A 12,462-nucleotide genomic window follows, 5' to 3' on the forward strand; every position below is an offset into this window, starting at 1 on the left:
ATTACTTGAACACTAAATCAGAATATTAAAATGATTTCTGAAGGATCATGTGACACTAAAGACTGGAGTAATGATGCTGAAAATTGATGTTTGCAATCACAGGAATAAATGACATTTTAAAATATATTAAAATAGAACAGTAATTTTAAATTGTAATATTTCACAACTGTTTGTACTGTATTTTTGATTAAATAAATGCGGGCATAGTGAACATAAGAGACTTCTTTCAAAAACATTTTACAAAATCTTACAGACCCTAAAAGTTGAAATGGTTGTGCATGTTTTTCAAACGTCACAAATAATCACCAGGAAGTAGTTTTAGAAAACAAAAGGCGATTAAAAGACACAAAAAAAGGAAATGTTTCCTCTTTAGCCGTCAACGCCAGGCATCCTGCAGTCTTTCTCTGTTTTCGTTTTTGTCAGTGAGTCCCTCAAGAGAAACATTAACCCAGAGCGACCTTGTGATGTTATTTACTGCCGCAGGAACCCCGATTTGATGCATGAGAGTGAGAAATGCAGATGATAAATGCAAAATCTGCCCTAGGCCATGCTCAAATGCAGAACGATCTATAACATGCCATTAGATTTATAAACTTTGGGAAACTGCATTAACTCCGATCAATTCGGTTGCATAAGACAGCCGAGAAGACCTTGAGTGACATATGAGTTCGTTATGCTCTTTTTTTATTGTCCTCAGTTGTGTAATAGTAGGCTGGTGGATGATAAGCTATATCCTGAACCCGTCACCCCCCAAACAATGCTCTCCACTGCTGTAATTGTAAAGTGTTTTTCCCAAGCCACCAAGAGTGATGACAGGGGAGACTGTTGGCCCGCCTTACAACCACTCCACCCCATCCTCTGTCCACCTTTATCAGTTCAAAGCTGCAGTGTGTGCGCACAGAACACCTGAAGCTTCGGACGGACAAAATGACCTCGGCGGAGTCCAAATCAGAGCTCTTTACAGTGGCCACGGGCGATGGAGGGGACAGCCATCAGAACACGCCTAAGAAGTCCTTCTTTGAGCACTACATCCAGCCGTGCCTGGCAGAGATCCTCGGCTCCACTCTCTTCATGTTCGTGGGCTGCGTGTCGGTCATGGGTAACGTGGGCATCAGCGGGAGCATCCAGCCTGCCCTGGCACATGGACTAGCGCTGGCCATAGCAATTGCCATTTTTGGAGAAATCAGGTAACCAAGTTTCCAGTTGACTAGACTTTCAAATAGAGAATACAACTAATGTTGATAATGTTTAGAATATATATATATATATATATATATATATATATATATATATATATATATATATATATATATATAGGGTGAATTCAGGGTGATTGGGACACTTTTTGCCATTGAGATGACTTGGAAAAAGTGTCCCTATTAACCAGAATTCACCCTATATATGCTTGTTATATTTACAATATTTTAAAAACTGAATATTTCAGTTAGTATTCAATGATTAATGTAACCAGAAATGTCTTTATAAAGAATTAAAATGTTGCATTAATGCTATGCACAATAAAACTATATGAATAGATTATAATATTGAATATATTTATTGATATTGATATATATTTATAATATATTATGAATATATTTATTTCAAAGTTTTAACAGATATCCTTTTATGATCTTGTTTTCCAGCGGTGGTCACTTCAACCCAGCCGTGTCTGTGTGTGTTTACCTCATCGGAGGAATGGAGCTGATGCTCCTGGTGCCATATGTGCTCTCGCAAATGTTAGGTGGAGTGATTGCTGCCGGCCTTGCCAAAGTATGTGTGCAAAGCTTCTCTATTATTATTTGTGTTTGTGACTTGACACGGTGAAGCCTTATGGCTCATCGTTTACTCTATTGACCAATGCGATGTAAACTTCCTCTCGTCTATTTCTGTAGGCTGTCACTACGAACGAGGCATTTGGAAATGCGACTGGAGCAGCATTTGATGCCGTTCAGTCCTCTCATGGCGTCGGCTCCGCGACTATGGCCGAGATGATAATGACGCTCTTCTTGACCATAGTTGTGAGCATGGGTGCCGTCAACGGAAGGACCCGAAGTCATCTCGCTCCCTTCTGCATTGGGCTCACCGTGACTGCGAATATTTTGGCTGGGTAGGAAACTAATATTTCACACAAACGCACAAACAAATTATATTTGTGTTAAATGTTTAACAATAGGAAATACTGGAAACATTTTGTTTAAACATAAGTCTGTGATCAATCTATGATCAATGTTATGACAGCTTATGTTTTAAAATTGTTTTAACTCATCAAAAGGAATTAAGCATTTTGCAACTTTTTTGATAAGTTATACAAGATTCAACTCTTATCCTATTTATTATTTTAAGTCACTTTAATGTAGGCTAATTTAAGTTGAAATTACTTAAACATCCAAGTTGGTTGTACTTGTTGTAATTTACAGTGTTTTTACACAGTTTGTGTGTGCGTGTGTGTGTGTGTGTGTGTGTGTGTGTGTGTGTGTGTGTGTGTGTGTGTGTGTGTGTGTGTGTGTGTGTGTGTGTGTGTGTGTGTGTGTGTGTACATATATATATATATACTATTATATATATATATATATATATATATATATATATATATATATATATATATATATATATATATATATATATATATATATATATTTTTTTTTTTTTTTTTTTTTTTTTTTTTTTTTTTTTTTCGGTATCTGATACAAATAATAGTTTAGATATCTACTTCATATACCTGAACTGTTTAGATTAGTGTCAAATAGAAAACAAAATTAAATTAGAGTTACTACTGTACTACTGTTACTACAAAGAGTTACTACTGTAACACAACTGATAAGAGTATGGACACTTTAAATGTTGTTCATTGTAATTAAAATAATCATTTAATAAAAATAAAAACATTTGAACTTAAATCAGCAAATAAAATAGAGCACAAATACAGTTTTAAGAACTCTAAACATGTTTTGTTTTATAATGTTTCCATGTTATAAATGTTTTTAGACTATGCTGTTAGATGATATATTTGTATAGTATAATCCTAATAAACTTCTACATTAATGCACTAATAAACTCTATAAATATAATACTATTAATTATTACCAATACTAATAATAATTTAATTATTAACCAGGTTTTACTTGACTCAGATTTTTTTTTTGTACTGCTGTCCCCTGACTCCCCTCTTGGTGGTGGTGATGTATGATAGTGATTTTTTCCCCGCCAACCTCAACAGATCATTTCTAATTGGTCAAACTGATGATGTTTTATTTTGTTCTATTAAAACACTCCCTGCTCTCCCCTAACTGTCATCATACGTTTCATGTTTTTTTATGAGCAGATGTTTGTTGCAAACAAAACTGATTTTCTCACAAGTCGCTACACTTCAATGTGGAGACTTGCAACCAAACAAACAGGACATCCCAGGCTATGTTACAGGAAACAAAGACATTAAGAGCCTTAGAATAATAATTGCAAAAGGAAACATTAATTCCTCTAACTCTAAAAAAGTGCTGAAAGACTGTATTTAGGGCGATTTTTTTCAGTTTTGAGAAGCTCTGCTTTAACTGATTTCATCTTATATGTCAAACAGGGGTGGAATATCAGGAGCGTGTATGAATCCAGCAAGGGCCTTTGGGCCAGCGATAGTGTCCGGTCACTGGACGCACCACTGGATATATTGGGTGGGACCTTTAACTGGCGCTTTGGTCACTGTCAGTCTTGTGAGGTATTTTTGCAACTCACTTTTTCCTTTCACAATGAAGGGTTTTCTGAGGAGTATAAAGTCATTTAGTGTATCATCTAAAACAATATATGACGAATAATTTAATTTTAAAGCTGCTCATATTGAAAGAAAAAATTATATTTTATTCATGTTTTAAGTATGAGTATGTGAGTATGAGTATTTTGATTAATCGCTTGATTCATTCTAGGTTGATAATGGGAGACAAGAAGATTCGTGTTATTTTCAAATGATGGAGATGGAGGACCTCAATGGATCTCATGTTGCAAGCTTTTTAAATTCAAGATAATGTGTAAAGCATTGTATGATATTGTCAAACATTTATATTAGTGCAGTATTCAAAACGTTTCTGTATTCTGATGCTTCGTTGTCTTCTTGACAAACGTATTTGTTTGTTTTAGTTTTATAGCCTGCCATTATGTATTCTGTTTTATGTTAATAAGCATAAAGTCTTTTGTTAGATATTGTCTGAATGTGTTTCTTTACTTTTTCACTTTGTAATATGTAAATATGCAGCACACCTGTACACACACACACACACACACACACACACACACACACACACACACACACACACACACACACACACACACGTTGGTCTATGTGGTTTACAGACACTCTCCATAGGTGTAATGGTTTTTATACTGTACAAACCGTATTTTCTATCCCCTTACACTGCCCCTGGCCCTAAACCTACCCATCACAGGAAACATTACGCATTTTTACTTTCTCAAAAAAACATCATTTAGTATGTTTTTAAAGCTATTTGAAATATGAGGACATTTGAAATTTCCTCATAAACCACATTTATAGTGTAATACCAGTGTAATACCCATGTAGTACAAATTTGTGTCCTCAAAAACCACATAAACAGGCTCACACACACACACACTCCTGTGCAACTAAAAAAAGGCCGATCCAAATGTGGCAAAATATTTAGTGCTCTTTTAATGGTCTTAACCATTTTAATCACAAATCACTGGTCAGGAAATTAGCAATTTCTGGTCACAAAATTTTGCACAAATACTGTAGATAAGAATGGGATATCCTTCCACAACTTGCAGACATTTTTTACAGGAAGAAGAGAAAGTGTTGTTGCACTCAATGTTAATGGCTTTAAACAGTTCTTGAGTAGTGGCAAATATCTCCCAGTTCATTTGAGTTTAATGTGAGACCATTATTCCCTATAGGGTTTAAATCTCGACTCTGACCAGGCCAAAACATGAGTCTGATGGACTTATCAAGTCACTTCTTGGTTGTCTCCTCTTCCTTCATGCTTCACTGTGGCAAAAAAGCATTTTTAATATAGTTCTCAACAGATTTCTAAAGACTCCGCACTGTCTGGATCATGGTTAATAAGTAGTACTTTATTTTTCAGCCTTAGCTGCAATCAACATTAATAATACATAATGTACACAGTGCATACAACAATAACGAAACACAACCGCCAGATCAACATATTAATTCCTACATCACTCCATTCTTACCCCTTATTCAGAAGACCTTTTTCATATGGCACAAAGGTTTGTTTTTATATTGCTTTGTTTGCTTTTGGTATTCTGTAACGATTAACAGATGGATAGTTGTTCAAAAGTATAAATATGTGGGCTTTATATCTTTCGTCATAACCAAATCTTTCCTCTGATAAGCAATTTCATATAATCAATCTATTTACTTTAGCTTGGATCCTATTATTTTACCTACCTTCCTTCCTTATAATCCTGTTTAGCTTAACTTTATTCACAGATGTTATTCTTCCAAACCAAGCAGTTATATTATACCCTAAAACGCTCAAACTAATGTAAACTTTTTGCAAAACATCTTGGCTTACCAATAATTCACTCAGTTTCCTTAACAGGAACAACCTCTTTGCTTTCTTGAAGACATGATCTACATTATCTGAAAAATTATAGTTCTACCAGAAAGACTCGGGAGGCCAGGTGAAGTACAATAAAGAAACAAGTTTATTAACAGACCAGCAAGTATTATAAGAGGTTCTTTGGCATAGGCCCTATCCGCATTTCCTGCCTGAAGATGAAGGCAGGGGCGCAGCAGACCCCCTGGGGGGAATAGGCAGGGACCATACTGGTGGTGGTGGTGGGGAAGATGGAGGTAAGTGTTGGCATCTTTTATACTCTGAGAATTAGGACATATTGGTTAGGTCTGAATGAGATGAGATGAGTGACATACATTGAATCTTCCTGGCAGAACTTGACGCTAGAGCTTTCATTTCCCAAATACTTAAATGTCTTGACAATTTCTAGAGATTGATTACATAAAAGTATTTCTGTCAGGGGCTCTGGATGATTTAAGATGCATTATTCTATTTCATTCGTATCCAATGAAAGCAATAGACATTCTAAGAGTACATTTATTTGCATTTTGCAAATTGCATTATTAAAAGCAGAGGTATAGTCATTAAAAAGGGCATGTACATATACACATGAAATTAATATACACTTTTTTGCCTAACGTTTTGGGATGTCAGCCATTACATGCACATTAACTTTAATGACACCCCATTCTTGATCCTTAGGATTTAATATAGTGTTGGCCCACCCTTTGCAGCTATAACAGCTTCAACTCTTCTGTGAAAGCTTTCCACAAGGTTTAGGCGTGTGTTTATGGGAATTTTGTTACCATTCTTTTAGAAGTGCATTTGTAAGGTCAGGCACTGATGTTGGATGAGAAGGCCTGGCTCACAGTCTCTAATTCATCCCAAACGTGTTCTTTCGGGTTGAGGTCGGGACTCTGTGCAGGCCAGTCAAGCTTCTCCACACCAAACTCACTCTCACATCTTAGAAGTCAGTTTTCTATACATACATATACATTAATCAGAGTGTGGCTTATTTGGTTTACGTTTTAAGTGTTTTTTTATGATAAAAAGGCAATACCCCACCCATTGGTATCTCTATGGTATTTGGTACGGGGCCCAGCAAGATGGTTTGTACCCAGGGCCCAAAATTTGGTGCTATGCCGCTGACTTCTGCACACTGTGCTCTTTAGCATGCACTTATCCCGCTCCCGTGATTTTACGTGGCCTTTCCTGTTCAGTTTCTGTTGTTCCCAATTGTTTCCACTTTGCTATAATGCCACTAACAAGTTGACCGTGGAATATACACTTGAATTTACCAAACTCCTGAGAGTGACCCTTTCACAAATGTTTGTAGAAGCAGTCTGCATATCTAAGTGCTTGATTTTATATATCTGTGGCCATTGAAGTGATTGGAACACCTGAATTCACTGATTTGGAGGGGTGTCTCAATAATTTTTCCAATATAGTGTATATGGTTTAAAATGATAGCTAATTAACCTTTCCATATGTAGCAAGTATTGATGTCAAAGCCACAAGGCAAAAGTCCTCTAAATGTTTAACTTCCACATATTCGGTACAATTTAAGTCTAATAAAAGTTTATATAATTTTGTTAATGGGTCAGTTAAAACACTGACCTTAAGGCTATCTGGACCCGGTAATTTACAAGGCCTAAGAATACACATTCTTATCTGATGCATCACCATGCAACTCATGTTTCATTGTGATTCATCACTCCACAAATAACTTCCCAACTTTCCCAAAAACGTATTCTGTCTTTGATGTTTTATTGAGACAGCATTGACTTTTTAAAAAATTGATAACTTCTTGTTTAAAACAATTAAATCAGGTGACAGGTGAAGTGATTAACACTGATTATCTCTTCATCACGGCACCTGTTAGTGGGTGGGTATATTAGGCAGCAAGTGAACATTTTGTCCTCAGAGTCTATGTTTTAGAAGCAGGAAAAACGTAGCCTTGGAAAAACGGGCAAGTGTAAAGATTTGTGCAAGTTTGAAAAGGGCCAAATGGTGATGGCTAGACAACTGGGTCAGAGCATCTCCAAAACTACAGCTCTTGTGGGGTGTTCCCAGACTGCAGTGGTCAGTATCTATCAAAAATGGCCCAAGGAAGGAACAGTGGTGAACCGCCAACCGCCATGGGTGGCTCATTGATGCACATGGGGAGCGAAGGCTTGCGCGTGTGGTCCAATCAAACAGATGAGCTACTGTAACTCAAATTGCTCAAGAAGTTATTGCTGGTTCTGATAGAACGGTGTCAGAACACACAGTGCATCATAGTTTGTTGCGTACGGTACGGGGCCGCAGACCAGTCGGGGTGCCCATCCTGACCCCTGTCCACTGCCGAAAGCGTCAACAGTGGGCATTTGAGCATTAGAACTGAACCAAGGCCTGGTCCGATTAATTATGTTTTCTTTTATATCACGTTGATGGCTGTGTGCGAGTGCGTCACTTACCTGAGGAACACATGGCACCAGGATGCACTATGGGATGGCAACCCAGCTAACAATTTTAGGTTATAAGAACGTTTCCCTAACGTTCCCATTAAGTTCTAAAAACGTTTTTGAACGATCTAGGAACGTTGAAATGTCCAGTTTGTGGAACGTTGTATTAACGTTCTCATTAGGTTCTAAGAACGTTAAATAACGTTCTTATAAGGGTGTGGCGTATGATCAAATAAAATATTCCTGTTTTCTCCTTTACTGTACTTGCTTTTGTTTATTGACATCTTATTCTTTCTTTAAAAAAAAGCTAAAACCACTTTTATAATTGACTTTTATATTTATATTACATTTATATTTAGTACATAATTAGTTTACTAGATTTTTCTTCTGATTGTAAAAAAATTAATATATACACGAAAATAGCATTTAAGTGTCATTAAGTTATCTCTGGATATACAAATTATGTATCTGAAGTTTGAGAAAAAAGCTGTATGACTAATTTGTAATGACTAATACTTTTTTTAATGTAGTAACGTTTTTAAAACGTTCCACTAACAATGTAAGAATAACGTTTTATAGCTAACGTTTTTAGAACGTTTCTCTATAGCAAATAACGTTGGCACAACGTTCTAATAACGTTACTGCGAGAACGTTTTTTGATAACGTTGAGAGAACTTTCAGAGAACGTTAGCCAACGTTCTGAGAACGTTCCCTGTTAGCTGGGAAGCCGGCAGAGGCAGTGTGATGCTTTGGGCAATGTTCTGCTCGGAAACTTTGAGTCCTGCCATCCATGTGGATGTACTTTGACACGTACCACCTACCTAAGAATTGTTGCAGACTGTGGCAAGGGGGGCGTGGTTCAGCGAGGTCTGCAGCGGGAGAGAGAGCCGCGGGACGAGCGGTAAGTGAGTGGGTTGGACGCAGATTAATAACACCTGTCTCTTGTTCCAGTAATGAGCGCGGAGAGGGTATAAAACCTCGGCGGAAACAGAGACCAGAAAGAGAGAGAGACGGACGGTTGATGCTGAAACACGGACTGAGAAACCGGAAGCCGGAAGTACCGACCCGGAAGTGATCGCGAGTGTTTGGAGTTGGAAAGAATCTCCACACTACTAAGTGTGCTTTTGATATTGAGTTGATAAATAAAAGAGCATCAACCGTCCAGCCGACCCCCGTGTCCTCTTCCTTCCTCACATTAAGAACTTTGTTACATTGGTGCCGAAACCCGGGAGGAAGTAGGACAGCGCCGCCGCCATGCAGACGCCCTCCGCCTCGCCATTTGCGGACATTATTACATCCCTCGCGGTCCTCCATCAGGACCAACACCAAGCCATGCTGGACCTTCGGTCAGACCAGGAGCGCCGCTTCGAGGCCATTGTCCGAGGCCAGCAAGAGGACCGCGAGAAGTTCCGGAGCTGGATCGACCGGGAGGCTCGCACCGAAGCCGCCGGGCTCGCCAGCGCACCGGTCCACGTGCCCCTGCACAAAATGGGGCCACAGGATGACCCAGAGGCGTTCGTTGACCTCTTTCAAAAGGCCGCGGAGGCCTGCGGGTGGCCCCGGGCACAGTGGCCGGTGCGCCTGATACCACTGCTGACAGGCGAGGCCCAGGCGGCTGCACAACAGCTACCGGTGGCGAACCTCCTGGACTATGATGACCTAAAGAAGGCCATCCTCCAGCGGGTCGGCCGCTCCCCGGAGCAACACCGACAGAGGTTCCGCTCCCTGGAGTGGGGGGAGGCCGGCCGACCCTTCGCGATGGCCCAACAGCTCCGGGACTCATGCCGCAGATGGCTCCTGGCCGGCGGAAGCGACGTGGACCACATCGTCGATCTGGTGGTACTGGAGCAGTTCATCGCTCGGCTCCCAAGGAAAACTGCCGAGTGGGTCCAGTGCCACCGGCCCACGTCGCTGGAGACGGCCATCCACCTGGCGGAGGACCACCTGGTGGCGTGCCCGGGGGTCGGCGCACCCCTTTTAACCTCTCGCTCTCTCTCTCCCCCCTCTGTGTCTCCCTCTCCTCCTATCCCTCTCCCTAGGTCACGCCCTCCGGGCCCTCCTCGGATTTCCCCCAGAGGCCGGGGTGGGATGGGCCCTGGACCGCTCGGGAGTTCGCGGGCTCCGCCCAGGGAGGCGGGGCTGCTGGGGATGGGGGGTGATAGTGGCTCTGGTTCCGCGCCCTCCCCGCGCTCATTGTCCAACCCACTCCCCGCCGCAGGGGTGGCGGGTAAGCCTGGGCTGGCCTGCTGGCGGTGCGGTGATCCGGATCATTTTGTGGACCGATGTCCGAGGATGAACATCGGGACAATGATCCGGATCCCGGACGTCCAGCGGACCACCCCCGATCAAGCAGGAGAGTACCAAATTCCTGTAAGTATCAAGGGGGGTACATATCAGGCCTTGGTGGATTCAGGATGTAACCAAACCTCGATCCATCAAAGCCTGATGCAGCCTGGGGCATTGGATACAAGCCGCATGGTTAAGGTACGGTGTGTGCACGGGGATGTGGTGGAATATCCGGTTGTCCCAGTCACGATACAATTTCGGGGGCAAAAGCATAGTATAGAGGTGGCGGTTAGTCCACACCTCCGGCATCCGCTAATTCTGGGGACGAATTGGCCCGCCTTTACGGCTTTATTGGGATCGTTGTGTGCGGATGCCGCTTGGGGGAAAAAGGCAAGGAAGGGGGCGGTGCGAGTACAGCTTGGGGAGACTGAACCGGGACCCTCGGAGACAACTCCAGAGGAACCGAGCGGGATTGAGAGACTAATTCTCTCGGACCGCGATGACTTTCCTCTGGAGCAGTCCCAGGACGACACCCTTAAGAACGCTTTCCAGCAGGTCCGATCGATCGACGGACAGTCTCTCCAACCTGCCTTGCCTGTCTCCTATCCTTATTTTGCCATAATAAAAGATCGGTTGTATCGAGTGACCCAAGACACTCAGACAAAGGTAGATACAACCCAGTTGTTAGTACCAAAGAGCCGCCGGGAAATGCTTTTCCAGGCGGCTCACTCTAACCCGATGGCGGGCCACCTGGGACAGGCGGCCACGCTGAATCGTTTAATGACCCGATTTTTTTGGCCAGGCATTCATGACAATGTGCGCAGGTGGTGCGCGTCTTGTCCTGAATGTCAGTTGGTGAATCCACTGGCCGCCCCAAAAGCGCCATTGCGCCCCCTTCCATTAATGCAGGTCCCCTTCGAGAGAATTGCGATGGACCTCATCGGGCCATTAGAGCGATCCGCACGCGGACATCGTTTTGCGCTAGTTATCGTGGACTACGCAACACGATATCCGGAAGCAGTGGCTCTCCGCAACATCTCTGCGAAGAGTGTTGCGGACGCACTGTTTCGTTTAATCTCCCGAGTGGGGATTCCGAAGGAAATCCTCACTGATCAAGGCACGGCGTTTATGTCACGCACGTTAAGCGAATTGTACGGATTATTGGGCATTAAATCCATTCGAACAAGCGTCTATCACCCACAAACAGACGGCTTGGTCGAACGATTTAATCGCACTCTTAAATCCATGATCCGTAAATTCGTACAGGAAGACGCCAAAAATTGGGATCGGTGGTTAGAACCCCTCTTATTTGCTGTGCGGGAGGTCCCGCAAGCCTCCACGGGGTTTTCCCCCTTCGAGCTTCTCTACGGACGGCAGCCCCGGGGGGTGCTGGACGTCCTACGAGAAACTTGGGAGGAGGGGCCTTCTTTGGCCAAGAACGAAATTCAGTATGTGCTGGACTTGCGAACAAAACTCCACACCTTGGGGCGGCTATCGAGGGAGAATTTGTTGCAAGCCCAGGACCGCCAGAGCCGGTCATATAACAGGGGTACAAAACTACGCAAATTCACACCGGGAGAGAAAGTGCTCGTTCTACTCCCTACGTCGAGCTCAAAATTAATGTCAAAGTGGCAGGGGCCGTTTGAGGTCGCACGACAGGTAGGAGAGCTTGATTATGAAGTGATACGATCCGATAGGAACGGGGCACGTCAAATATACCACCTCAACCTGCTAAAAAAATGGAATGAGGTGGAATCAGTGTTGTTGGCAACGGTGATCGGGGGAGAGGATGATCTCGGGCCAGAGGCGAGCATTAAAGCACAATCAGTCGCGCTGGCCCCTGGGGGAGATCACCTCTCACCGTTACAACTCACTGATTTATCAAAATTGCAGGCGGAGTTCGCTGACGTGTTCTCGCCCCTACCGGGACGTACCGACTTGATTCAGCACCATATCGAGACCGAGCCGGGCGTGGTAGTTCGCAGCCGGCCGTATCGCTTGCCTGAACACAAGAAAAGGGTAGTTCAGGAAGAATTAGGCGCAATGCTCGACATGGGAGTAATCGAGGAGTCCAACAGTGACTGGGCGAGCCCGATAGTTTTGGTCCCCAAAACAGATGGCTCGGTCAGGTTCTGTGTGGACTACCGCAAGGTGAACGCTGTGTCGAAATTCGA

The 12,462-nt window shown here is 42.6% G+C and overlaps 1 protein-coding gene across 1 annotated transcript; it reads left to right on the forward strand.

Annotated features, from left to right (window-relative positions):
* Window positions 1-399: 399 nt before the first annotated feature.
* Window positions 400-4,186, forward strand: aqp8a.1 (aquaporin 8a, tandem duplicate 1). The gene is made up of 5 exons (XM_067429924.1): window positions 400-1,187; window positions 1,644-1,770; window positions 1,893-2,107; window positions 3,575-3,709; window positions 3,915-4,186. Exons 1-5 carry the CDS (start codon window positions 928-930, stop codon window positions 3,955-3,957), a joined length of 780 nt encoding a protein of 259 aa, XP_067286025.1. The 5' UTR covers window positions 400-927; the 3' UTR covers window positions 3,958-4,186.
* The last annotated feature ends 8,276 nt before the right edge of the window (window positions 4,187-12,462 follow it).

This window comes from Pseudorasbora parva, chromosome 21, assembly GCF_024679245.1.
Source record: "Pseudorasbora parva isolate DD20220531a chromosome 21, ASM2467924v1, whole genome shotgun sequence".
Classification (NCBI taxonomy): domain Eukaryota; kingdom Metazoa; phylum Chordata; class Actinopteri; order Cypriniformes; family Gobionidae; genus Pseudorasbora; species Pseudorasbora parva.

Excerpts from the sequence above, each read along its gene's own strand:
- aqp8a.1 (XM_067429924.1), top strand. The coding sequence starts at position 928 with ATGACCTCGGCGGAGTCCAAATCAGAGCTCTTTACAGTGGCCACGGGC. Across the intron at positions 1,188-1,643 it reads GCCATTTTTGGAGAAATCAG|CGGTGGTCACTTCAACCCAG; the intron begins GTAACCAAGTTT and ends CTTGTTTTCCAG. Across the intron at positions 1,771-1,892 it reads TTGCTGCCGGCCTTGCCAAA|GCTGTCACTACGAACGAGGC; the intron begins GTATGTGTGCAA and ends CTATTTCTGTAG.